The 27,265-nt window shown below is 38.1% G+C and overlaps 2 protein-coding genes across 7 annotated transcripts in view; both read left to right on the top strand.

Annotated features, from left to right (window-relative positions):
- The window catches only part of KLHL5 (kelch like family member 5), a 49,448-nt gene extending 41,491 nt beyond the window's left edge, over positions 1-7,957 (top strand). Inside the window, exons 8-12 of one of the 2 annotated variants that reach the window (XM_044418042.1) lie at positions 894-1,118; positions 2,353-2,515; positions 3,671-3,883; positions 6,746-6,917; positions 7,552-7,957. In XM_044418042.1, the coding sequence (XP_044273977.1) occupies positions 894-1,118; positions 2,353-2,515; positions 3,671-3,883; positions 6,746-6,917; positions 7,552-7,608 (830 nt within the window). In that variant the 3' untranslated portion in view covers positions 7,609-7,957. Of the gene's footprint in view, positions 1-893; positions 1,119-2,352; positions 2,516-3,670; positions 3,884-6,745; positions 7,121-7,551 lie in introns of those variants that run through there. The other variant, XM_044418041.1, reaches the window with a different exon arrangement.
- Positions 7,958-14,856: 6,899 nt separating this feature from the next.
- The window catches only part of WDR19 (WD repeat domain 19), a 35,599-nt gene continuing 23,190 nt past the window's right edge, over positions 14,857-27,265 (top strand). For 4 of the 5 annotated variants that reach the window (XR_006413499.1, XR_006413500.1, XM_044417677.1 and 1 more), the window contains exons 1-13: positions 14,857-14,942; positions 17,348-17,439; positions 17,859-17,924; positions 18,288-18,413; positions 21,172-21,287; positions 21,614-21,729; positions 22,938-23,018; positions 23,649-23,761; positions 24,317-24,490; positions 24,961-25,031; positions 25,958-26,130; positions 26,227-26,341; positions 26,690-26,796. Coding sequence is in view for 3 of the 5 variants with exons in the window: in XM_044417677.1 (XP_044273612.1) it covers positions 14,937-14,942; positions 17,348-17,439; positions 17,859-17,924; positions 18,288-18,413; positions 21,172-21,287; positions 21,614-21,729; positions 22,938-23,018; positions 23,649-23,761; positions 24,317-24,490; positions 24,961-25,031; positions 25,958-26,130; positions 26,227-26,341; positions 26,690-26,796 (1,356 nt within the window). In the remaining 2 variants the exon portion in view is untranslated. Of the gene's footprint in view, positions 14,943-17,347; positions 17,440-17,858; positions 17,925-18,287; positions 18,414-19,761; positions 19,793-21,171; positions 21,288-21,613; positions 21,730-22,937; positions 23,019-23,648; positions 23,762-24,316; positions 24,491-24,960; positions 25,032-25,957; positions 26,131-26,226; positions 26,342-26,689; positions 26,797-27,265 lie in introns of those variants that run through there. The other variant, XM_044417678.1, reaches the window with a different exon arrangement.

Consider the following 27,265-nt stretch of genomic DNA (forward strand, 5'->3'; position numbering starts at 1 on the left):
TGGAGCATATTTTCATTCTAATTTCTGTTAGCCTGTGATATTGTGTGAATAACTGATATTAGAGATGCTAAAGAAATTGCAGATATAAATTCACAGAATGAGACAGCTCTTTTGATGCTTAGATAGGTAAGAAAGCATTTCATCAGGTTTCCATCAAGGTTGGAAACAGAGTTCCATCCTCAGAACTGTAGATCTATCCTTGGCTATCCCTCCCCTTCCCCACAGCCAGCAGATAGTGAGCCACACTTACTGCTTCTCCAAGGTCAGAAATGCAACCTTGGAGAAGGGTCAAAATGCATGTTACACAGAGAAGGAAGCAAACCAGGGTCACCAGAATATGAGGTATATTTATGGCACTGTAGCCTCTTTCCATTCCGGTCCCAAGTGTTGCAGCTAGACAGTTGAAATCAGCTGGCTTACAAAAGGAGAGGAGCAGGGAGGCAGAGAACACTTCTGTTTCTCCCATCTGGCAATGAATGTGCAAGTTCAGAGATTTTTGAGCATTGAGGGCACATCCCATTGGATTGCACCCTAAATCAACAAACCAGTAAGTTTTACGCCTGTTCCAAAATTGTTTGCAACATTTCATTTGGATTTGGCCAAGGGAAACAGCAAATGTTTACTTGAAACCTGCTAAATTAATTGCTATTGAAATCTTTTGTGCATTTCAGTAATTATTAAAATTTAGTGTGCTGAAGTAATTGCTGTTGAAATTTTAAGCATGCATATTGACTTGAATTAATGCTATTATTTTATCTTTTGTGTATATGTTTTTAAGTACAATTAAAAATGTATGGCCATATCATGTTGCAACATAATGTTTTATTTTCATGAAGGTGATAGTAAGCATTGATTTTTTTTAAAAAATAGTATTCTTTTATACTATTGCTAAGGAGCAACAAGCATTGAAAAGTATGATCTCCGTACCAATATGTGGACTCCGGTAGCTAATATGAATGGGAGAAGATTACAGTTTGGAGTGGCTGTGTTAGATGATAAATTGTACGTTGTTGGAGGTAGAGATGGACTGAAGACATTGAATACTGTGGAATGTTACAACCCCAAAACAAAAACTTGGAGTGTGATGCCACCTATGTCTACTCACCGGCATGGTCTTGGTAAGTATATTTGTTTTTCATAGCTTGCTTTTTAAAGCAAAAGCAGCATTATGATCAACCCATTTATGGCAAATGTTTGTAAGGTCCTGTTTGTGATGTTTTGATGAATGCAGGGCCAACAATTTTAATAAAGATCAGAAGCAACCACATGACTTTCATTATAATCTCCAGTGTCATTCTGTCTCTTTTCAATTGGAGAGCAGAATACCTCGAACAGTTTGGAAATCTCCATGATATGTCCATCCAGAGATATGTATAGACAAAACAACAGCAATGAGGTGCAATCACTGAGTTATTTTATATACCAGCCAAATACACTCTCTTCAGGATACAAAAGACTTTTTCCTGAAATCATTATTTTTGATCAAGAGTCTGAAAAGTTACTCAAGGTTTGTGATGACAGTGGTAGAATAACAATATTGCAGAATCAATGCAAATGTGACTGATAGGGTTCTGGTGAACTTTGAGGCCCTTGGAAGATTATCGGGGATTCCGCAACAAGCAGACAATGGATCAGCATTGCTTTGAAGATATGACACAGGAAAGGGATAGACTAGATTCTGCGTATTTTTTAAAATGTCTTCCATTAGTTGGCCCATGCTCCCCTTGAATTGATTTAATGACTCAAAATCATTAATTAATGATATTAATACTCAAAATAGGTATTATGCATTGTTGGGAATTTATTTAAAGAACATTTAGAAAATTAATGTTTATTGATTGCTTTTATTTTTCTGTAACCAAGGCAGATTACCAGAATCCAGATAAGAAACAGATGATAGATGTATTAAAACAATGATTACAGCTGATGTACTACATGTAGTAGTGCAGATGTGTCTCTTACCACTGCTGCCACCTGAAGATCCAGAGACAGCATAAGATCCAGGAATACTCAGAAGCTACAAACATGATTTTTCAGTAGGAGTGTGACTCCATTCCAAATGGGTTGAATCTCAGTCCCTGAGTCCCCTTGCTTACCCTCATCCATCCCATTATTGCATATGAACAATGTTCAAGCGTGGTGACTGCTTCCTTGGAGTCAGCTATCCAGCACTAATAGAGATAAATGAGGACATCTAACTTCAGAGCTCCAAATGACCTCTCCCAGTGGTTCCATGTAGAGGTTAAATTCATAGGGGACAGGATGAAATCTTGTTGGAAATCATAGACCAGTTATATATAAGATATACAACTTATCAACATCACATTTAGAAATGGTGTTTTTTGCTTTAAGGGGTAGCAGTATTGGAAGGTCCTATGTATGCTGTAGGTGGACATGATGGCTGGAGTTACCTGAATACTGTAGAACGATGGGATCCACAGGCCCGGCAGTGGAACTTTGTGGCTAGTATGTCAACTCCACGGAGTACAGTGGGCGTGGCAGTATTAAGTGGAAAGTAAGTAGAACTACATAAATAAAATTGATTGCCCCACATTTTATTCAGAAACTAGTAACAGATTGAATTGGGCATATGATGTCCTCTGCTAAGAGAAGAGAGCACTAGGATTCTGAATGATGCACAGTATGCATGTTTTATAGACCTACACATTATTTATTAATTTACTGAAGAGCAGTGTTAGGAAATCTCTGTTATCCTTGTTATTAATCACTCCTCAATCTTAAATGATTTCAGGACCACAGATAGGACTTCTTTTGTCATACAATATTTATAGAAAATTTGATGTATTTGCTTATTTATTAGAATACTTTTTTACCACTTAATATAGTAAAATCTTGAAGTCATTCACATTAAAATACGACAATATAACAGCACAAATCAAATATTAAAAGCATAATCATACAGATTTTGCAAATATAGTAACAAATGAACAAAATATTGAAAACTAAAAAAATGGAAGAATGAGCCGCTGCCTCCAGGAACAGGGTAGCTGAAGAAGTTTAAAAGAAAATATGAATGGCAAATTCATATATTTTAGGGAAGGAGAAAAAATTCAGATGTGTGGTTTGTATTGTTTCTGAAAAATATACCAAAATATCTGGAGCAGCTGTTATAGTAGAAAAACTCTTTTCTTGTTTGTTTTCTTTATAGTCATTTCACTTACCTTCTAATTCCTTGTTAATCTGAACTTTTTGTACTCTTTGTTTAGAAAGAGAAAAGAAACATTCCCATAACTGGGAGTGGAGGGGAGAAAAAAATATTACTTGTAGATATTTCAAAGGAGCATGCAAATATGGCATGTGTTAAATCATACCCTTCAAAATTATTAATGCAACAATAAAGGACAAACTGCACCACCTGTTGAAGTGGAAAGTAATCAACCCATAGCTGTTGTTCAAAACCGTTACTTTTGTTACCAAGAAATTATTGGTAGGCTTTACTTTAAGAAGCATCAGAAAACAAATGAGACCTGCTCTTTCACTGACAGAATTCCCTTTCAACTTTTCTTGCCCCTGTGAAAGATTTCAGTACATTAGACAGGATTTTTACTCTGCTCTAATTTAGTACCAACGTCAGGTTTTCCTCTCTTTTGTTGTGCTTTAGTAATGATTGTTGACATTAACTTCCTAACGTGTTTGCATACATCTACAGGTTATATGCAGTTGGTGGTCGAGATGGGAGTTCATGTCTCAAATCAGTAGAATGCTTTGATCCTCATACTAACAAATGGACGCTTTGTGCTCAAATGTCAAAACGAAGAGGTGGAGTTGGCGTAACCACTTGGAATGGTTTCCTGTATGCTATTGGTGGTCATGATGCACCAGCTTCCAACTTGACATCCAGGCTGTCTGATTGTGTGGAAAGGTATTATTCCAATCAACATCAAGTTATTCAACCTAGCTTGTACAGAAAAGCTTTACTGAAGGAAGAAGATGCAAGTTCTGTTGTGTGAGCAGAAGACCACTTACAGAACACTGGATGCAGCTTCTTTCAGTTTTCTAGGAAGGACAGTGGCTTTTTTTCAGGTCAGGTTGAGAGTTGCCAGTTGGCCCAGTTATCAAGTGGAATTCATAGCCAAGTGAGGACTAGAACCCAGCTCTCCTGAGTCTTAATCCAACATCCTAAACCCTGCACCATACTGGTTCTGTAACAAAATTATCCTTCATCTTAAAATCCTTGATGTAATAGTTGTTCCATTTTATAGCAGCCTCAAATGTGTTTGCAATTGATACCTTGGGTCTATAGTGCAGGAAGATGCAGAAAAGAATAGAAAATATAATAACAAGTAGGGCATAAGCAGAAGTAATTGATCAGCGCAGGGGACTCAACACATTCTACTCATGTAGGTACAAGTAGTGCAATGTCAAACCAAGGCACCCCTCAAGCCGTTTCCTCGCTCTATAAATAAATGGAACTTTTTTTTTCCAATTTGGCTGGGGTTGGGGGCGTTGAAATATGCCTTCTCCATAAATGTTCAGAGGGTGCATGCAGAAACCCTGTCAAACTTTCCTTTGGCAACAAGATCCCTGATGAGGCTGTTGGCTTCACCCTCTTCCAGCCAATTGTCAACAGAGAGGGTTTGTGTTCCTTCTCTAAGTGTTTGAGTGATTATTCAGTTCTATTAAACAGTGAGGAAAAAAGCGCATCCTGCTGAAAAACAACTGGAATCAAATGCCAACTCCTACCTTGGCCCCAAGGACCCTTGGGGCAACAGGCTACTTGGTTGAGGATACTCTTTACCCATCTCTAAATAAGGTTAGGGTAGGTTCAGTAGGGTACCTCCTTGTCCCATTCAAATGAATAAAAAAGATTTGCTTCATTCACTTCCATGGAAAAGGAAACAAAGGAGGAACCACAGAAGAGGGGAGAGAGAAATGGAAAAGGAGCCACAGAGGAAGGAAAGACCACAGAATGAGAGAATGAAAGAGAAAGAGAAGCCAGAGAAAGGTGCTAAAGGAAAGTTTTTTTGTGATTGGACTCATAGGAGCTGATTTATAGTGAGGCCTACCAGACTTTTTAAAATTTCAAATGTGCCCACAGGCCTAGAAAGGTTGAGGCCCTGGACTAGTGTGTTTCTATAACAGTAATACTTTTCATTGAACAGTGGCCAGAGCCTCTGCACTGAGAGAACTGGTCTTGCACCAAGATTTATTCATTCATTTTTTTTTTTCATTTTTCGATTTATATCCTGCCTTTTTCCTACAAAGGCTCAAGGCAGCTTACATTTCCTCCTCCCCACAACAACAACCCTGTGAAGTAGGTTGGACCGAGAGTCTGTGACTGGCCCAAAGTCACCCAGTTGGCTCTGTGGCCGAGCGGGGACTCGAACCCGGATCGCCTGAGTCCCAGACACCACACTGGCTCTCAACTTGAGCTGATTATTCCGTGTCCCACACTCTGGTATCAGCAAAAAGAGACCTTGACCCCCCTCTTTGTGGCAGCCTTTGAGGTCCTTCTAGAGAGGTATCATGTCCCCCTCAGTCTTCTCTCCTCAGGGCTGAACAGGCCCAGTTCCCTCAGTCTCTCCTCACAGGGCAGAGTCTCCAAACCCTGGATCATTTTTGTTGCCCTCTGGACCCTTTCTAATTTCCCTGCATCTTGCCTAAATCTTGGTGTCCAGAACTGGACACGGGATTCCAGGTGAGGTGGTTTAACTAGTGAGGAGTATGGAGGAAGTACGAGTACTTCTCATGATGTGGAAGTTCTGCTTCCATTAATGCATCCCAAAATGGCATTTGCTGTTTTGGGGGCTGCATCACCTCGCTGGGACATATTTAGCTGCTTGTCCACAATCACGTTAAGGTCTTGCTCGGTTCTGCTGGGCCTCTTCCGCATCTTGCATCGATGCTTCGGGTTTCTTTTTCCGAGGGTCCCGGCAGAAGCGCATTCCGCTGCTTGCAGCCCTGGGTTCAAGATCGCCCTGGATCTTCGTTCTGCCCCCGGGGGGATCACCCGGTGCTAGATCGTCCTGCTCAGCCACAAAGTCCCCTGGGTGACTTTGGGCCAGTCTGCGACACTTGGCCCGACTACCCCACAGGGCTGTCGTGAGGATGAATGGACTCTACTTCCTCCTTGAGGCCGAAAGGCGAGCCCGAATTGCAAAGAGATAAAGGGAACGCTGCGAGCGACGCGCCACTTTATGTTCCACTTTAGCTACAGTCCTGTTCTGTAGTCTTGGCCAGGTATCTGTCTCTTAGCCCCAAAGATTGTAGTTATCATCCATTAGTCAGATCAGAATGTTGGAAAAGAAAAGAAAGCTTACATTTTTAAAACTGAGGCAAGCTTTCACAGTTCTTTATTTTCAAGCTATGTCAAAAACCATGATGATACATTCCCCATGATTTATCTTTTGTCTGATATGGTTTCTATTGTAACTCACAAAATTTTCCTTTTTGATTTGGCAGTATCGAAAATGCACACAAAAAATTTTAAAATGTAATTGACTGTTTTGGGGATGCCATGATTTATAATGATTAACTTTAAAATTAGTGTATGTTTATTGTAAATATATCTTATATAACATGTCACAAATGTATTCTAGTTTTAAGTACTTTAGATCTTGTTTCATGTTGCACTTGTCTTCCTTTGCTTTAATCACACTGTATGTGAATGGCCTATGGTCCAAATGAACTGTTGTGTAGCCAAAAACACATGCAGAATATTTTATTGGTGCAACTTGAGGCAACTGAGATGAAACTTTTCATTTTTGTTTGTTTTTAATTTCAGGTATGATCCCAAAACGGATGTGTGGACTGCTGTGGCATCAATGAGCATTAGCAGAGATGCAGTGGGAGTGTGCCTACTTGGAGACAGATTGTATGCTGTTGGAGGATATGATGGACAAACCTACCTTAACACAGTGGAATCCTATGACCCCCAGACAAATGAGTGGACACAGGTATTGGTTAATATTTGGAGGGCTCCCATGTCAATGATGAGGTTATATAGCATGTCATCTACCCACCTTTGGTGAGTTAGCTTGGTAATAACCCATATGTACGAGTCCCAGAGACTAAAGAGGAGAACAGGTTACTTCTCTTTACCTGTAGTTCTTTGAGTGGTCAGCCCAACCCTTCCACATCCCTGCTTCCCTGTTCTGAATTGATCCTACCACTGCAGCAGACTGGGTACTGAACAGTAGAGGCAGGAGCCATACTCTGAACATATACATGGGAGATGAGATCCCTGCAAAATTCTGCTCAGTTCTAGAATGTCCTAAATGATGCTCACAGGCAGCCATATATGTGAGTATGCATATGACCCCCAAAGAACAGCAGTTACAAGTAAGCAGTCTGTCCTTTCATCATTTCTGGATTTGAGCACTGGCACTGAGTAAAAGGTTTTGGAGTGGAGCTCAGGTGGGCTTTTGATTGAAATAAATGGAGTGGAGGATTCTTCTTGCTTACATATTCATATTGCTGTACTTTTCCCCCTCATAATTTGTTCTAATGCTTTGACATAATACTTATAAATCTCTTTTAAAAAAAACTAGTTTGCTTTGTCATTGACCTATTTTTATTTTGCCCTTACAGGTTGCACCATTGTGCCTTGGAAGAGCTGGTGCATGTGTTGTGACTGTAAAACTCTGAATAAAAATATACTTCTATAGACTTTCTGGGGGCTTTGCCCCAAATCACTAAGTTATAATCAAATAAGGTACTGTGTATCTCCACAGGGCAAAGAGTTTGGTCTTAATCTAATGGCTTTTTTTTAAAAAAATGGACCAACATTATGCACTTTTTAAAACAAGCAATGCAATTTACGTACATTTATTTGTAATGGAATACACTACAGACAGCTGGCATGCGATATAAGAAGTACAGACTGAAAAATTAATTGGCGCTTAAAAAATGTTGGTTCTTATAGAGGCTCAGAAAGGTATTTTTTTAAAAGCCTGGGCACAGTATCAGATATCTTAATTTCCATATGCAGGTTTTTGCCAGGATCAACATGCAGGTATTAAACTTGCTTTATTCCAAATGTTTTGTCTTGATTGTTTGAAGATTGTTTTTACATGGTACAAAGGCAAACCAAATGCAGACAATGGCAAAGTATTGTGTATACCTCTTGCCTGGGAATTTCTATACATTTGCTGCCTGAACTCTTCTTACACCTCTGAAGTTTTGCAGTCTTTTGTTTGTTTAACCAAAGCCTTACTTTAATTATTGTATTATGCTATGAAATCATGCTATGGAATACATTCTTCAAGAAGTTTGCAGTATCCAGTACAATTGCTGGATTTCCTAATCTTCTATGTAACTTTCTGTACCCTGTGAATATTTATTCATGATTTAATCTCTTCCTCAACTATAGTGCATCTTCACTTTGTGGATCTCTTCCTAAAAAGAGATGTGGGGAGAGCTCTGATGCATGATTAAAAGTGATGTTCTTTTGTGCTTTCTGATGCATTCCATGATCCAAACTGATATGTGGCTAACTTTAATTGACTTTGAAAGAGGAGTGTGCATAAATCTAAATACATTTTTATAATTGTAAAACTCCTGAGGGCCTTTTTACCTTGGCAAAATGTGGGCATTATCCTAAAAGCTATGTATCCTCTGGGGATGTTCAGCTAACGTTCCCCAAAATAGTTATTTCTTTCAAGGACCAGCCTTATGTGGCTAACTTATTTAATATTCTAATGATAATGGATTTTCTTTAGAATTTGCCTTATGTTGATCTTTTATACTACTCAGAATTACTTGGGGGTTCCAAGTAATTGGAAGTATATAAAACTTTAATATTTTATTTTGTGCCTTGTTTCTTATGTACTCAAATATAGTATGTAACACATTGTTGTACTTTATCATGAAAAATCTAAATATGTAAACTCAAGGAACTTTTTGTGAAAGTAAATGGGAAATGTCTGATATGTTAAATCTTTGCACACTTGTAATTTTTAAATGTAATTCTGGACTCAAGCTCACTATTAACTATTTATTAGTTTAAAAGGAAAATACATTTTTATGTATTGCTTAAGTTCTGTTTATTACTTTTTTCAAATGTGGTTTTGTGATGCCTTTGTTAAAACCACAGTGCAAAAATAAGTAAATGCAAAAATTCTTTCTAGCTGTTTTTTTTTTTTTTTTTAGAGAAATCACTTGCCCTTATTTTTCTTTTTGCAAATCCCTCTCTTCTATTCTTCTGTATTGCAGTTTAATAAATATAGTTTCCATGAATGGAAACATCTCAATGCCAGTATATATCCTACTCAGGCCAGTCAAAAGGCTTGTTGAATACATTCTTTATGTATTTCGAATGGCTTTTTCATTGACTGAGTGCTGACTACTTTATGGGAGCTATCATGCTATAAGTTTTGATCCCATAAAGTCAATTGAGCTATCATACTATAAGTCATTATTTTTAAATAAAGCTACTTTATTGAGTGTTCATAACAGAAAGCAATAATCAGAACTCTTACCACTTCTCACAAATCTGAGAGGCCTTGTAAAGCAGTGAGTTTGCTTGGTATGCTTGACCAATAACAAACTAGTCAAGATGACTTATTTAGAAGGAGGCAGCTTTATTCCGGAATAAATGGGACTACATGCACAAAAGCAAAGCAAGGTTCTCATGCAATACCAGCCCAAACTACACATGTTTCTAACTTTTTTACTACTGAATAAATATTCTATTCCTGCTCCTCCCATTATCCCAGCTCCAGTTTAGGCTGGCTATAACCAGCTTCAGCTGTGCCATCTTTGCTTTTCTTGGCATTTGGGAGGGATTGTTTCCCTAATTCATGCAAGAGTTGGCTGTCATTGAGTATGTGATGAGTTGAAATGCCTCTGAGCCTTGAGGCCAATCATTAGGGCAAATTTGTCTATTACAAATGACAGAAATAGTTATAATTAAAATAAAAGTTCCATAATCAGGGTGTCTTGAAATTCCAGAACTCTGTCTTGGGATGTATCCTAAATTTTGCTGTCTCCAGGAGTAGGGGAGTTAATAAGACCCAGCCATTTCATACGTATATTTTTTTAAAATTCACTGTGCTACAACCAAATATCAATCAAAGCCCCAGAAATATACCCTTCACTTTAATGCTAAACCTTCATGCAAAATGTACATTTATAAATTGCTCCACACAGATGTTTAGTTGTTCTATAAATGAAATTAGGTTGGCTAAATTTCATTCACATATTTAAATAAAAGGCTGCAATTGTAATTATTTCTACTTCACAAGGTAGAGTTGGGAAACTTCAAGCCTGGAAACTAAATCTGGCCCTCCATGGGTCCCAGACTAGCTTTTTGGATTCCTCAAATGGCCATGCTCCTCTTTCCCAGCTTCACCCTCTTTCTCTCAACAACTTCCCAGCTTTTGTTCAGCTTCTTCCCTATTGCCTCTCCTAAGCCTTAGTTACTGGCACTAAATGCTTTGACAATATTCTGGTGTGCTTTGTGCATTTTTGGCCCTTCAACCTTGGGCACCACTGGGACATGACTTCTGAACATCTCCAAAACTGAATTTGGTTCACAGGCTGAAAGATGTTCCCCACTCCAGCCATAAACCATAGGATGCATCTCTCTAGCTCACCAATTTAATGCTATATCCAGATGTATGCTGGGGTTCATATCTAGGAATTTCAAACTAGCAACCAAGCTTCCTTGTAAGAACATGCCAACAGCAGGTTTCAAGTGCAGATAGAAAAGACCTGATGGGTTCTAGAGTGCATTTTTAGTTTATTTAGATACAGCAGTATCTAAATGAACCTGGCCAGTGGCCTACATTACCAATGGACATGACCTAGATGTGGTCCAGAATCTACTGTAAATCACATGTCAATGTGGAAAACATTCCCCAGAAATACTTCTTTAAGCCATATGGGATGCAGGTCTACTCAAAGGTAAGTCCCATTGTACTCAGTGTATACAGGATTACTATCCTTCCTAGCTATCATCACTGGGTGTGTGCACACATCAAATATCAAAATACTAACTTTATACAGCTCAATATGAACCTTATAACATGTAAATTGTATTTGAATATAAAGGTGCAGCCAAAGAGAACAATATTTATCTGAAACATTTGAGCTAACTTCCGAATGAAGCCAAACCTTTGTCCAGTTTCCTGTCCTCTTCCATTTCTCCATCTATTTCAGCTTCCCTACCACAACTTTTTTCCCTCCATCCTTGTTTCCATTCCATCCACTGTCACCACCTCTGTGTTCTCTTCCATCTATATGAAATTACAATATTGGGTCAGTTTGACATGGGTTGAAACAATTCTTGGTTTGATCCAGTACAGCCTACAACCAAAGCTACACACTTGAGACACTGTTCCCCCCTATCTGACGCCATGTCTGCTTGCAGCCCTAGGCATAATCCTTGCCATGTATCCCTATAGCGACCCAAGGATCTGTCACTCCATTCTGAGGAAGCTGGAAGGGGTAGCTATATAATCCTTCAAGCTATTCCCTTTTAGCTTCAAATTGTGCCAACCACAATACTATGTGCTTGTTACGGAAGTAACTAAAAGTGGTATTGCAGGTTTCAGATGCAACTATCTGAATTAATGCATTTTAAAAACCAAAATCATTCAAGTGTCTAGCTTTCACAGTCTGTATGCTTTAAGTGCTGATGGACTGACATACACATGCTGTTTTATTATTATAAATTTAGGTGTTGCTTTTTGGCCCAAATAAAGCTCCCAAGGTTACTTAAAACAACAATTTTAAAAATTTTGAAACATCACCAACAGCAGAATTAAGAGAACAGAATCTAAAACAGTGTAAAGATAGTATGTTGAAATAGCCATGGAACAAAACACTTTTCCCAGCCCATCTAAAACTGAACAAAGAAGGAGCTGTTCTAAGTTCCCTTAAGAGAGTCCAACAAGCAAGATTTTGCCACAGAAAAGGTACTATCTCATGATCAAACCAACCTACCCTTTCAACTCTGTGAAGGCTGAAATGAATGCAGCAATGGAAGATGCAGGCTGAGCATCACTCTATTAGTGTATAGTTCACTCTATCCTGCATCCAGAATGCTGTGAAGAGCAAGAGGGGTGAAAAGAGTAAGTATTACATACCGGATTTGCCCATAAGCACCTATCTGCACAGGCAATTACTGCTTTACCTAGGCAGGAAGGAGAAATTAGAAATGAATGCTGTTTCCCCTCTATGAGAGCAAGACAGATTTTATTTATTTATACTACCAAATAGTGAACACATTATGGGCTGTTTATAACTATCTTAAACATGATAGTAACACCAATAGCCGTCATGTTTCTGCAAAAAAAAAAAAAAACAGCTTAAACACAGGAGCGGAGTGGGGGGGGTCTTTGTTCTGAGGAGAAAAGCATGGAAAAAGCATAGAATGAGAATTTCATGGTGAAAACATGTCATATCCCAGAAAAAGTGAGTGAGTGATGTGTGGTAATTCCACTTCAAACATCTTATGTGGAAGTATCTATGTCAAGCAAAGCCACCTTACCAGCTGCTCTCCACCTGAGGGTGCTAAAGAGTGGGTGCTCTCTGGGACATCATAGAAAAACCACTTGTCACCTATTTTAAAGTCTTTGGGTGGGTTGCCAATACATTTCCAGACACCATGCAAGGTGTGCATAATTACCTTTAAAGCATTTCATGGCTTGGGTCCAAAATACCTTCAGGAGTGCCTTTGCCTGTAAGTTCTGCCTTACCAGCTCAGGTCCTCTGGAGATAATCTGAAGATTAATATCAACTACTCAGAGGACTTTTTCAGTGGTTGCCCCTAAGTTGTGGAATGGTCTGCTGGAAGAGATGCATCTGATTTCCCAAATCATTAAGAGGTAGTTAAAAACATATCCCTTCTTTCCCAGATTAATTTTTATGTCAGAGTTATTTAATACATCATTTTAGTCAATATTACTCATAATTGGTTTTAATTTCTTGTGAGCTGCCCAGAACCTATGAGAATGGGCCAGTATACAAATGAAGATTAATAGATAAAAGATAAGGAACTCTGGCTCCAAGGGGAAGTACTCATATGGAAGTATGAGAGAGCTCATTTCTCTAATACTTCCATCCTAGTCAGTTCCAAATCCTCCTCCTCTTTCTTTTAGCAGATGGAGTGGGTGGTGAGATGTATAAGGCACCACAGTGGAAACACCTCTATTCACCCCATTCTATCCCATTCATGGGAAGCCTGTTTTCAGAAACAGGATAGGGCAGACCTGGGCATTGTACAACCCGCGGGCCACATCCGGCCCGATGACTGACCCTGACTGGTCTGCATGAGGTCACTGGCAAATTAAGTCAATGCAAATATATATCATCATAATATAGATGCAAGCAATACAACTGCACTGCTTTTATTTTGAAGTATCTGCTAAATTGAATTGAATTTATTGCTTTTCATGTAATGTTAATGTTTTTGTGAATATTCCTTAAATAGTGTTGTTCTGTGCTCCACATTTTCATTATATCATTGTAATGTTGCATTTACTGTTTTTATAGAGATATATATTGAGCAGAGCTGTAAGTGTATTGGTCCGGCCCTTAACAACTGTCAACGTTTCTCACGTGGCCCCATAGGAAAATTAATGTCCACCCCTGGGATAGGGTGTATCAGGCACCCTATTTAGCCATTACTGGAGCAAAATGGTCTCAAGCACAAGTGAAGTTGTGTGTTTATTTCTATCTTCCACAGTCATGTGTTTCCTCCCAGCTCTTGCACATCATGGGATAACTTATGTCAGTCTGCCTCAACTTGGTGCCCATCAAATGTTCTGCACTTCCAACTCCCAGCATTTCTAACTATTGCCCATGCTAGCTGGAGCTGTAAATTCCTGCGAAACATCTGAAAGTTGAGAAAGACAATGGGAAACATTTTCTATCTCGGAAGGGTTTCTATCTCTAGAATACATATCTTTCAGTGGCTGGAAAGAATGAAACAAACATACAGATCTGAAAGCATTAGGATTAATAGTCTCAGCCTGATTGGCACAATCCATGGAGGGAAAAATAACTCAAGCTGGCCTGTTCCTCCCTCCCATAAACACGTGGGAGAAGGAGTTTTGCATGGGCCAAGGCTTGTGGCACCCACCCTAATTTACTTCCTCCTCTGTGGCAGTGTGAACCAGGACACTGGCAGAGCAGGTCGTTTCGTGCACATTACCAAGCTAGTTTAAAATGACCTCCGAGATGAAAGTGAGCGCCCATAGATACCAATGAAGAAATGAAGTATTTTACTGTCTCTGAGACTGAGCACAAATGACGGTATCTTAGTCTCCCAAAATGCCCCAACATGGAAGAAATGCATTCATATAAAGGGTATTGGGAAAATCCAAAACAAGGTAACGGTCAGAAAAGCGGGGGTAATGGAATGGAATAGCTGACTGGAACCCTTAAAAGAAGCACTCCACACTGCAATACTTTGCTGCAGGGTTCTATTGATTTATTTATTACATTTATATACCGCTCCTATAGCCCTCCGGGGCTCTCTGAGCGGTACAACACAACAGTTAAAAAGAACCGTAAAATTCATACAATAAAAATTCATGCAATAGAATAAAATTCAGTAAATAAATAAATGCACTTAATTGATTTTAAATTATATGATGCATTATTCATGCAGTACTATCAATGATGCATACCAATTAGCGTTAACATTAATTTTCCTCTTGCTAACTTGAATTTTTGTTCCTTTGGATCCATGTATTCTGGATTACCAAACACTGTCATTTGGTTCTGCCTGAGAAATGATTGCCCACCGCTGCGCTAAAATTCTCCATCGAAACCAGGAAATGACCTATCCAAACAATGGGATGAGCGTCTTCTTTTCTTATCTCTGAGGCCACAATCTCCCGGGTGACGCGGACGCTGTTGGAAGGGCGGTTCCTGGCGGGGCAGTTGAATACGCATGCGCACTTGGTCTGCTTCGTTCCCCCTCCGCCTCCCGCGTTTTTAAACAACACCGCAGCGAAGAAGAAAAGATGCAGGTAAACTAAAGCGAGTCTGTGACGGAGGTCGGGTGGCGAATGCGCACACGAATAAGCGCACCTCTTTGCTTCAGGAGGGGCTCTCCTACCTCTAAGACTAGATCTCAGAGTCTCTGAGGCAAGATAGCCGTGCCTGCTCTTGACGGGCCGCAGTCAGGGTGCTGAAGGGGTCTCCGGCCACTCCCCTAATTACAGCGCACGCCCACTTTTTATAAAGCAGCTCTTCCCAAGTTGTTGCTGTTCGGGTGTGTTGGAGTAAAACTCCCAGCATCCCCATTAGCTGGGGTTGCTGGAAACTGTAGACCAGTGGCTACGCCTCTGCCCATGAGCTCACAGAACTCTGAATGTTCTTAAAACTCGATGACAGGCAGATATTCAACAGGTGAAATTTACCCAAGCTAGGAAATGCCTGTGTGTGAGTCTGAGAGAGCTGTTGGATTTCTACCTGCTATGCACCTGTTAAAAACTGACAGAAAAGTAAATAATTATATAGAATCATAGAGTTGGAAGAGGCCTATAAGGCCATTGAAGCCAATCCCTTAAAGCACAACTCCAGGTTAAAGCATTCCTGACAAGTGACTGTCTAACTGCTTCTTGTCCTTACACATGATGAAGACTTCAAGAATTTAGCACTACCCATGAAACCTAAATGATGAACTAGCTAAATGAGGATGTAGGTTATTTGTTGCCAGACCCCATAGCAGCATATTTAATTAGATTTGCTGTAAAGTTGCCGCAAGGGACTTTATTCTTTCTAAAGCTTTAAACTCTCTACTTTAAACACTAAAGCAAGAGTTCCATGATGTTTCCTTTTGTCAAAGGAGGAAGACAAAAGTTATTGTGCCCCAACTTTGCAGAAGGAAGAAATCCAATAAACAATTTTCTATTTTATCTCCACCAGTTCATAGTTGGGGGCGGGGGGGGGGGGAATTCCCTGGGTTGTTTGTTTGTTTCATTTTTATACTGTCCAATAGCCAAGGCTCTCTGGGAGGTTAAGAAAAACCCAAGCAGTTATGGCATTTGTATGTGTTTTAAACTTTATGAACTGCCTTCAGAAGGGTTCATTGTGCAAATATTTAACTATATTGCCTGTTCTGTCTGATTTCTGCTGTAGTGGATAAGTGAGTGGGACAGAATAAAACTGAAATTAGCAATGCTACAAGAAATCCCTTGTTGCTAAAGCTCATATTTAGAATGCCTTTACTGCTAACAGCATTCTGTTTTCTTATTTGAAGTAGTTCTTATTGTTCAGGTAGCAAAATGCCCATCATTGGAATGGACAGATGTGTTTACTACAGGAAACCCTCAGGGTACAGTGCACCCCAAATATGGTAACCTATGCATTCATGTATAAATGAAAAAGTGAAGGGTATACTTAGGAATACTACTAGAGTGGGACTAAATCAGCCTTTCCCCAACCTGAGAACTTGAGAAAATCCCTGTTGTATCAGGCCAGGGGTCCATGTAGTCCAGCTTTCTGTTTACACAATGACCAACTAGCTGCATATGGAAAATGCACAAGCAGGACCTGAATGGTACTGTATTTTCCTGCTCAAGTTTCCCATGCCTGTGGTGTACACAGGCATGCCATCTCTGACAAGAGATGGTATATATTCATTAGAACTTGCTGCCACTGGTAGCTTTTTCCATAAATTAGTTCAGTCCCCTTTTAAAGCTATCCAAATTGGTGGATATCACTCCTGGGCAAGCAACCTCCATATGTTATTCACTGTGTGAAGAAGTACAGCTTTTATTTGTCCTCAATTTCCCATAAGTCTGCTTCATGGAATAACCCTGAGTTCTGATAATATGCAAGAGATAGATGTTTGTCTTTCTATCCACTTTGTTCAAACTGTATAACACTGAACACTTCTACAGTGTCTCCCCTTATTCACCTTTTTTCCCTAAATTACACAATCCCAGCTTTCCTCACAGGGAAGTTGCTCCTTGATCATTTTAGTTGCCCTCTTTTATACTTTTTCCAACTCTACAATTGCTTCTATCATCCCCGTGCAAGCCTGGCTGGGCAATGGGCAGAATTTCAGTCTAGTACATCTGAAGGGCACCAATTGGGGAAGGCTAGATTAAAGCTTCCTTGCTACTGTTGACCCTAGTGTCAGGAATGGGAAATTGCCCTCTGCTGTTTTGTTCAAGATTGTTTTTGTTTGTGATTGTTATATGCCTTCAAATTGTCTTCATCCTATGGCAGCAGACTGTTTATACTATAGTTATTTCCCAACCTATAATCTACCTGTATAGCTCCATTACAGACTATTATGTTTCTCGACCATATCAGTAGAATGGAATTGTCTTTATATAGTATATATTTGTTTTGTAGATTGAAATAATAAATGTCAAAAAGATTAAATGATTATATGTTTATTATTGTAATTTTCTTTCCATAGCGTGTGTTTACACTGTCAGAGAAAGATGCAACTGGTTTTCCTGTGCAGTTTGCTTGGCAAAAAACATTAGGAAACTATATTGCTGTTACAGGGTAAGATAACACAGAATTCTAAAAGTGCTGATGCAGTATACACAATGAAATACATGGATTTGAAAATTGTGTATATTTCCTATATTTTAATATAAGCTAAAAGTCCTTCAACTCCCAGCATGCCCCAGCCAGTCATAATTCCTGTGGTATACTGGGAGTTGTAAGAATTTTTTTCTGTCTAAACATCCTTATGTATCCTTATGTTGCAGTCCTGTATACAATTACTTAGGAATAAACCCCGCTGAACCTATTGGGGCGTTCTTCTGAGCAGGCATGCATAGGATTGTATTGTAAACAGATGAGTCAGATTTTGTCACATGAAAAGTAATTTACAGGCTTCAGTAATATTTACAGGTATATGAAAAATGTCCATTATCTTGATGACATTTCTGGGTTTTTTTTCTTTTATTTCTTTTTAGATGCAACCACGCTGTAAAAATCTTTGATCGCCATGGTCAAAAGAAAAATGAAATTAATTTAACAGGGTAAGTCTTAAAAACAGCTTTGAAAAATTAGACTAAAAATGTTGGTGTAAATTCGGAATTTAACTTTTAGGCAAACTGAGACATAATTTGACAAAAATGTAGGAAAACGTGTCCTACCCAAATAGATTATCCTGATCTATTTCAACAATGCTTTTAGAAATGCTAGGGAGAGGATTATGAAATTGGATGAATTTAGGCTGCATAGTTGTTGCTATTAGATCAGAATGATAGAAAATCAATGTTTCTTTCACAGAGTGGGACCATTCAGGGAACCTAGACAAGGCTTACATTTTCACTCAGTTTAATATTTTCAAACTGAATCTTACTTTAAACTTCTAGTTAATATTTTCTGTGCTACTTTAGCAACTGCATTGCCATGGACTGGGATCAAGACGGAGATACCCTAGCAATAATTGCTGAAAAGTCCAGTTCCATTTATCTTTGGGATGCCAACACAAACAAAAGCACTGTAATGGACACTAGCATGAGGTAAGAATAACTTGTAGATTAAATAAAAGTACCGTATTTTTTGCTCTGTAAGACACACTTTTTTCCCCCTCAAAAGTAAGGGGAAATGTCTGTGCGTCTTATAGAGCGAATATGTGTGTGCAGTAAGTTTGTCAGATGTGCAGCCCATGGGGAAGTGATGGGGAATGTGCCTGTGATTATGTGCCCATTTGATTCAGAATATTTTTTTCTTGTTTTCCTCCTCTAAAAACTAGGTGCGTCTTATGGTCAGGTGCGTCTTATAGAGTGAAAAATATGGTACAGATCCAATCCAATAAATATGAAGTACAACTTGAAATTAATAGAGGAAGCAGAAACTTTGTGCTTAAATGAAAGAGATAATTGATGTTCTGTGATATTCAATGTTAGGTTTGTCAGTTATCTGTCTATTTTAATAGCACAGGTTCTTTGCCTGCCATTGTATGAAATGGAGCAAAGTAGGCACATATTTCATTTCTTTACTTCAGGAAATGCTTTCCAAGAGAAAATAAATCAAAAACCACTCTTTTGATTTACTAGTAGAAAAAGACTCTCAGAGTGACTTACAAAAGTTAGTGTTAAGACAGTCTTTGCCCTCAGGATTGCATTCTAAAAGACATAAAATAAAAGGGGATTGAGAAGGAAGAGGAAAAAAGGAATTAAATCACTGGCCAATATATTGGAAAAGTTTGCTCTTCTCCTTTCCGTAATGTTCTGTCTGAAAGTCAGTGAGTACAGCCTCCTAGTAGCCCTTGGTTCTCTGATTGATGGATGAAGCCAGAGCCTGCAGCATGCTAGTGTTTGGAGCTGCCTGTTCTATTTAACAAGGGAGAGAGGTGAAACAAGCACCCTCTCTGGCTTGTAGTTGAGGTATTAAAGGTGGAGCATTAAGCAAATGTCCCACTTTCTCCTCAGTGATTCTTACATTGCTGTCTTGAGGGCAGATAAAGGAAAAACCTGTACAGAGGTCAGGCATCATGGAATCTCTATGAGTTTTTCAGATGTCTAGAGCAATATGTAGTGCCGCTATGGGATACGAATGTGGCAGAATGTATGCCAACACAGCAAGAACGTCTAGGGTGGATGTTACTGATCTTTCTCTTAGTTAATGCTGTACGTCCCCATTTGATACTGATGATATTGAGCTGGATCCTCTCAGTTTAAAAATAGCTAATGGGGTGTTTACAAGAAATTTTCATAGCCTTTGTCTTTACTGGCACCTCCATTGTCTGAATCATTATTTATTATGAACTAGCATTTAAATAATTATTGAAGAATGTTACAAAGACTATTGTGATAGCCCTCACATCTATTCTCTTAAAACAGACCAGTGTTATTTATTGGACATTTGGATGTGAGGGAACTGCTCCTGTGTTATAACAGTAAGTTTCAGAGCTACTAATGATTTAATAGATAGATTTTGATGGATTCCAGTACTCATTTACAGGACCATTGTCTGGATCAAGACGTACTTCTGAATGAATTAGCATAAGACAGCATTGTAAAACAGTTAAGAATCAATCCAGTGTACGTTTTATAACAAATCACATTACATACAATGGGAGATGTGTAAATATTTATAGGATCACACTGTAAAACTTTTAGTGGTTAATCACTGGGGATAATTTTAATAGCTAAGGTTGAGAATTTAAGGATATGTTTGTTTATTTTTAGACTGAATAAAAGTTCCTTTTCCTTGTAAGAATGACCAACAGCATTGGTTTATTGCATGCTATCTCACAGTACGTTCTGTGTCTCAGAAAGAAAGCTACTTTGAAGTTTGGGTAATTAAACTAAATCTGATTAACAAGCAGAGAATACTCCTGAATTGAATAATTTCATTGTGAGAATTTTTGAACTCGGGCTTCTAAAATGTTTTGTTTTTAGTGTTACAGGCAGTTCCATTCAACGGTTTGGTTTTGGCAGTAAGCGACGGCTCTTTTTAGGATATACAGAGGCGATAAGCACACAGTTGGGTGAAGAAAAAATTATATTAAAGGGAAAAAAGTTCAACAGTAAAACAGTACAGAGTAATAGTGGTAGCAAGAGGAAATTGTAAAGCACTTTTTACTCGCCTTCCACTACTGTAAATCCCTTACAACAGCAAGAGCAATTCCAAGGATCAGCCTGGTGCTGGTTTTACACACAGCACTTTAATGATCAGCCTGAGATTCTGCTCATTGGAAGGATCTCTTGGAATCATATAGTGTCCTTTTTGTCCTTTCCATTTTGGACATAAACAAATCCTTCAAGGGTGTTTCAGATTGGAAAAACACTGGCCCTTGCTATTGGCCACCAGCCAGCTCAGAAGATAATTCTCATCTCTACAGCCCTGGCTGACAAGTGCCTTCAACCTTATTTTTCCAAAGCAGCAGCAAGCAGCTGCTACAGTGTCAACAGAATTAGCTCTGATACCTAATTAAACAGGTCCAAACAACTCTCTAGATGTGGGCCAGAGCACTGGTGAACCACTAACACCTCAAGATAACAGTCATCTACCACACTTCTATTACAAAAATCTTACAAACTTTGCACAAATTCATGTGCTCAGTTTTCGCCTGCAGTATTATGATTGAATCTACTTATTATCTGAACTTGAGTCACGGGCTCTCTTTTCTTTTTTCTCAAATATTAAGTGTTGCAATCAATGCTAATCTAACTTGTTCCATTCATTTCTATGGGTCCACTCTAAAAATAATAGCAATACTAATCAGCTAAACATTCTTTACTTGTCTTACAGAACCTTTTCTTTAAATTTCAGAGAACCAATGTCTTTCTTGCGTTGGTCAAAATCTGAAGCTTTACTTGCTGCTGGAACAGCTAAGGGAAATGTACTAATATATAATCGCCAAACGTCTCGCAAGATTCCTATCCTTGGTCAGTACCATAATGAAACTGGAGGACTTTTATGTACACAAAGAAAAGCAGCAATATATTCACAGTGGTACCATCTAATTAATATATCTCTAGTGTAAATATCAACCATTGAGTAATGGGAAATGTGGCATATTAACCTGTGACATCCACTTTTATAAAAAGTTGCTCCATTATATTTACCTAGACTATTGTGTTTATGTTAATAGCAGTTTGTCAGTTAGTCTGATAATTGTATTATTGAATACGCTAACTTAAAACATGTTAACTTGAAAACATTGTATAGGGAACAAAAATTTAACATTTTTTGTGCATGTTTGTTTTTCTAGGTAAGCACACCAAGAGGATTACGTGTGGTTGTTGGAGCAATGGAAAATTTATAGCATTAGGTGGTGAAGACAAACTGATCACAATTAGCAACCATGAAGGGGACACTATAAGAGTGGTAATTAACCTATGTTGTTGCTATCTACAAGTCATGGAAAGTTAATTGGAAAAGTGCCTTTGCATCTCTTTCCTGGTATTTGTTCCATGGGTGAATGTTTCCAATGTGAGAGAGAAAGCTTAAGAGAAGCACTGATAATTTTAATCCACATTCCAGGCAATATAGGTTTTGCTTTTGACTTGCAGGTACAGGAAATGCACAGAACACTATATGCCCTCTGCTTAATGTTCAAGCAGACTGCTGTTTATTGGACTACCCTATGTTCTTGATAGTGCCCAGGCTTTAAAATAGAATGTGAAATGTCATTCATGATCAAGACCAGTTTGTGATGCATTCACCAAGAACAACAAGCTTTTTTTGCATCAAAGAAAGTCCTGTGGATTTACTTTATTTTTACTTCTTTTGCTCCCATAGCGTCATCTGTTTAATAGAGTGAACTGTTGATACTCATAGAGTTATGGTAGCTACATTTAGATAGGAATATACTAGATTTTTACTAACAGGCGCCAGTTGCACTCTGTGAAGAATATGATTTTATCATTTTGATTTTATGGCTATTTTTTGTCTTGCATAATTCTGTTAGCTGCTTTAAGTTCCTGAATGGGAGAAAGAAGCAGGATATGCATGTTATAAATGAATAAATAATAGGACAAGCTAATGCTAATGCTGTGCTTCCATTAATCAAGCAGTTATATTCAAATGTTGCAGTAATTTTTTCTGTAGCCAGCCTTGGCTCTTGATCAAATGTGGTATTCCGATAATTAAAGCAATGGTCTCCGCTGGCTAGGATCAGGGTTTTCTAATGGAGGGATAATTGTTTGCTAGGTGATTGGATCCAGAAATTGTCAAAATCAGAGTAGATTCATTCTAGTATGAAAAGAATAGGTCTTCTCTGAATCTGACTAAATCTGGTTCCAATAGCAGGAGAGTTTGTTAGCAAAGGAAAGGCAAAGTGGAGCAAAGGAAAGGTGAAGACTGTATTTTCCGATAATACATTATTGCAGAGGAACACAAAGCACAACTTGTGCATCCAGTTGCTGCTCAAACCAGTTAGTGTGTGAATCTGTTCTTGGAATAGCTATTAATAAGAATGGATTAATATTTGGGAAAAGTCTGCTTTGTTGCTCTCACTTTCCTGTCCATGAAATATGTAAACAAAAAAATGAAAAGCTATACATTATATTAACCTTGGAACTTTATTCTTGTAGGCGGCAGTGAGAGGAGAGCCCAGTAATATGGAGTTTATAGTGATGAAGACTGATGACAGAACTGGAGGAAGTGAGACCACAGTAAGTCATTAATAACAGGAGAGTGCAGATTCTATGTTCCCACTTCATTTGCTGAAATGCAAATACATGCCAGCGCATGTAACTGTAGCACATTGGCAATCCAAGTATTCAAGTGAAAAATTATATTAATTTTAAAACATCCTTTAATTTTATAGGATGTTTTAGAGTTAAGGCGGACAAAGGAAATTGAGAATTTGTACCAAGGATGAGATGGTTAAGAGATTGGCACTGTGATGTCTGTACCTACTCTTTACATCAGGGGTGGGTTACTGTAGATCTGGAGAAAAAAAATACTTCTTGGACCCCCCTCCAACAGGTAACTTAGGGTTCTGCCCCCCCTCCTGCATAAGGGAATTCCAAAAACATTATTTTTAAAAGTAGCAATGCATTCCAATGCAAAGTTTAAATTCAAAATTTTCAAACTAAATTTGATCCTTGTAGTGCTAGGGGCACTATCAGTCACATGTTACCATTGAGACATTTCCATCTCAGTCTTGCAGCACCTGCATGTGCCCCAAATTTTAAATGGATTAAGGAAAATTCTTGAAAGGTACAAGATAAATAACTGTTCTTCATCTTTGCTAGAAGTTGTATTTGATGCTGCCTCATTTAGTGTATTTTTTTTTTCAGGTATGCATTGTCGTTGCTCAGAAAACACTATATTTTTATAATTTCAAAGATCCAGATAACCCAATCGAACTAGCATTTCAGCAGCGCTATGGACATATCGTGACTTATAAACTGTAAGCAAGTATCTGAAGTACTAATAAAGAAGGATAGTTGGCATGTTGTAGCAAACAACAAAGTCTTGTAGCCTAAAATAACAAATTTGTAAGTTTTTGTGGACTAGAGTCAACTTCAGTAGTTCTCAAAACCTTACACCAGAAGAAAAGTGCACATTTAAAGTTGAGGTGAGCAACTTGTAGCTCTCCACCCTGCTGACTAGAGCTGATTATAGTCATAGGCCAAAATATCTAAAAGATTACAAGTTGCCCACAACTACTTTACACTGAGTTTATCTCTGCCTTAAAGTTTCAGGAGTGCGCTTGGGAGGCTGTGCTGTTGTTGTTTCCTCAAAGGGATTTGAGTACTTTATATATGCAGATCTTGTGCAAGGAAATAAATTCAGTTGATAATCTTTCTCCTTATACTGATACAGTTTAATTTTGAGATATAGCAGTTTTACTTGAATAGAACTGGAAACCTGTGTTTACAGCTTGCCCACAATTTAGGCCTTCATTAGCTCTTACTTCCTTTTGCTTAAAACACTTTTTGTTATACTAGTCATATCTCCATAGGTACGGTGATAACTACATCATGATTGGCTTCTCGCTTGGCTATTTTGTGGTGATTTCTACACACGTTCGAGAGATTGGTCATGAAATCTTTCAGGCTTCTGACCATAAAGATAATCTGACCAGCATTGCAATATCTGAATCACTAAATAAAGCTGCTTCATGTGGAGACAATTGGTGAGTCACAGGACAGCATCCAACACTACCTGCATGTGAGCAGTACCAACCATAGTGCAAAACAAAGCTAGTGGCCGTGATAAAATGAGCAAGCTGAGTTCTGTAGAATATGAGGTATCTTCAGGGATTAAATGGTTGCCACTTTGCTTGCTGACTTGGAAAGCATCCAAGTGTCTTTTTTTTTTTAACTCACAATAATCATAGTTTGCCATGAGTGTTTTAAGTGCAACATGTCATGGCTTCATATTTTACTGCATGCTATAGAATATCTAAACTAAAGACATGGTTCATTTTTCACAAAGCTTAATGATTGGCTGTAGGGTCTAATTAACTTTATATTCATCTAATAAATTTAATTTCTAGAATGTTGTTTTCCTCAACAATTTGTTTTCCATGATTGCGCATTTACTATTCTGTAGTCCATTATTAAATAATGAATATTGAAGAAATTGATTTTCTTTTTATTTCAGTATCAAGATTCATGACCTGTCAGATCTCAATGAAATGTATGCAATACTGAACTTGGAAGATGAAAACAAAGGTATGGTAACTTCCAAATCTATTTGACAGCTTGCCAAATCTTGTAAAGAATATTTTCCTATTTTGATTAGCATTTTCATTTATATAAAGGAATGTGGTGCAGTGGAATGTTTTTATTGGAGTAGTAGGACCTGTATGCATACCCCTACTGAGCTATGTGTTTTCCTGAGAGTAGCATTAAGAGAGTCACTGGCTGCATTCAGATAATCTTTGAACTTCAGAATATCAGGAACGAGCAGTTGCAAACCTTGGCTTTGTGTGCCTCCTTTTAGAAAATTAGAAGATTGTTTCTGGTTAGCAGTAAACCATATTTTACTGTTGCGCCAGAATGTGCCATATTCTGGTTTGCTCAAAATGAAGTTTTCTGAAGACCAGGTTCCTTCAGAAGTGAAAAGAATGTTTCTGTCAGGTATAAAGGGATGGGAGAAGAATTCAGCCATGGCAGGGAGTCCCCCACCCATTGTCTCAAACTCCCTCACAGAATAAAATAAAAAAGCAACACCATGTGATCTTCCTTGTGCTTTTTCAAGGAAGGGAAGAATACAAATGAAAAATATTGCTAGTGTGGTAATTTTCTTTATGTAATTGGTATGCATTCTCAAGACTTAGGGGCAAGGTGAGCTAATAACTTAATTAATTACAAATATTAGTGTAATGTTTTCTATGGTGTGATGCTACAAAGATGCAGTTTGGTTACTCTAAGACAAAGGTAGGAATGTGTGGCCCTCCTGATATTAATACATTATATCTCCCATCATTCCTAACAGTCATGTTGGTTGGGGTTGAGCCTCTGGTTCCTTACCAGGAGTTTGCAAAAATTCAGTTTCAGTGATATAGACGTTAAATTATTCCCTCTTAACATCTATGTTGATACTTCAATTTTGAAGATAAAATTTTAAACAAAACAAAAAATCACTGATATTTTAGGTCTAGATCAGCTGTCATGGACAGATGATGGACAGTTGCTGGCAGTGTCTACAAAGAGAGGATATATCCATGTTTTCTTGACAAAACTTCCCATTCTTGGAGACTCATACAGCACACGGATTGCATATCTCACCTCGCTTCTTGAAGTTACTGTAGCCAACCAAATTGAAAATGTATGGTACCTCATTCATTTTTAAAATTTACTGAAGAGTAACATTTTACATTAGTTCAACAGTCCTCAGCAAAAGCAATATGCATTGTCTTGGCAGGAGCTACCAATTACAGTTTCTGTGGAAGTTGAGCCCAGCTTTGTTGCCATAGGTCATTATCACTTGGCTGTGGGCATGAATAATCGGGCATGGTTTTATCTTCTTGGAGAGAGCAGTAAGTAGATCTCTAATTATTTTGTTTTAAAGCATTTCACTGCTGTATATTTTAAACTACTGGTCTTTAGATAAAATGTTTATATGTTTATTATCTCACATTATATGATTTTGTGTCATAACAGCTAGTTCATATTTCTTCTAATTTATGTAGTGGAAAAATAAGATTGAACATTCATTTTGGGGGTTCTGCAATAAAATTGGAGAATTTTATCTTCATGTGGGCTGGATGGCTCTCACCTTCACAATTTGAGTCTGTTGTTTCAAATGTTCAGGAGCATTTTAAATGACAAAAGCCATGTTCAAAGAGAAGCATACTCATAGCAATTTTGTTTTTAACATTCTGCAGGTGTAAAAAAACTCAAGGACATGGAATACCTGGGTACAGTAGCCAGCATGTGCCTTAATTCAGACTATGCTGCTGCACTTTTTGAGGGTAAAGTTCAGTTGCATATGGTAAGTATACTAAGAATTCTATAAGAGAACCACCTGAATTGCAAGGGAAAAATGAGCTGTAGCTGTGTCCATGTAATTATGAACCTGTTTAGAGTCCAAACTAGAAAAAATGAAAACTGCTTTTTTCAAAATAATTTAATAACACATTGGAGAGCAAGAAAGAGCCAAGTGCATCTTGGCTTGTGCAACGGAGGGACAAAAAATTATAGATCATGACATAATTAATAAGTTGGTTTGAAAAATCTTTTTAAGATTTTATGGCTGGTATTGTTACTTTATATCTAATTAAAGAAAATTAGATAAGTAGTTAAAAAAAGAAGGGATGAGGATCAAATGATAGGGCATGTGGCTAACTTAATATAATATAGCTGCTCAGAGAGCCTCTGGCTATGGGGCGGCATACAAATGTGGTAAACAAGTAAATAAATAAACCCAAATTATGAGCTAATGTAATCATTTAATTTGTTAT

The sequence above is a fragment of the Varanus komodoensis genome, unplaced genomic scaffold (genome assembly GCF_004798865.1).
Source record: "Varanus komodoensis strain SLA01 unplaced genomic scaffold, ASM479886v1 scaffold9, whole genome shotgun sequence".
In the NCBI taxonomy this organism is placed as follows: domain Eukaryota; kingdom Metazoa; phylum Chordata; class Lepidosauria; order Squamata; family Varanidae; genus Varanus; species Varanus komodoensis.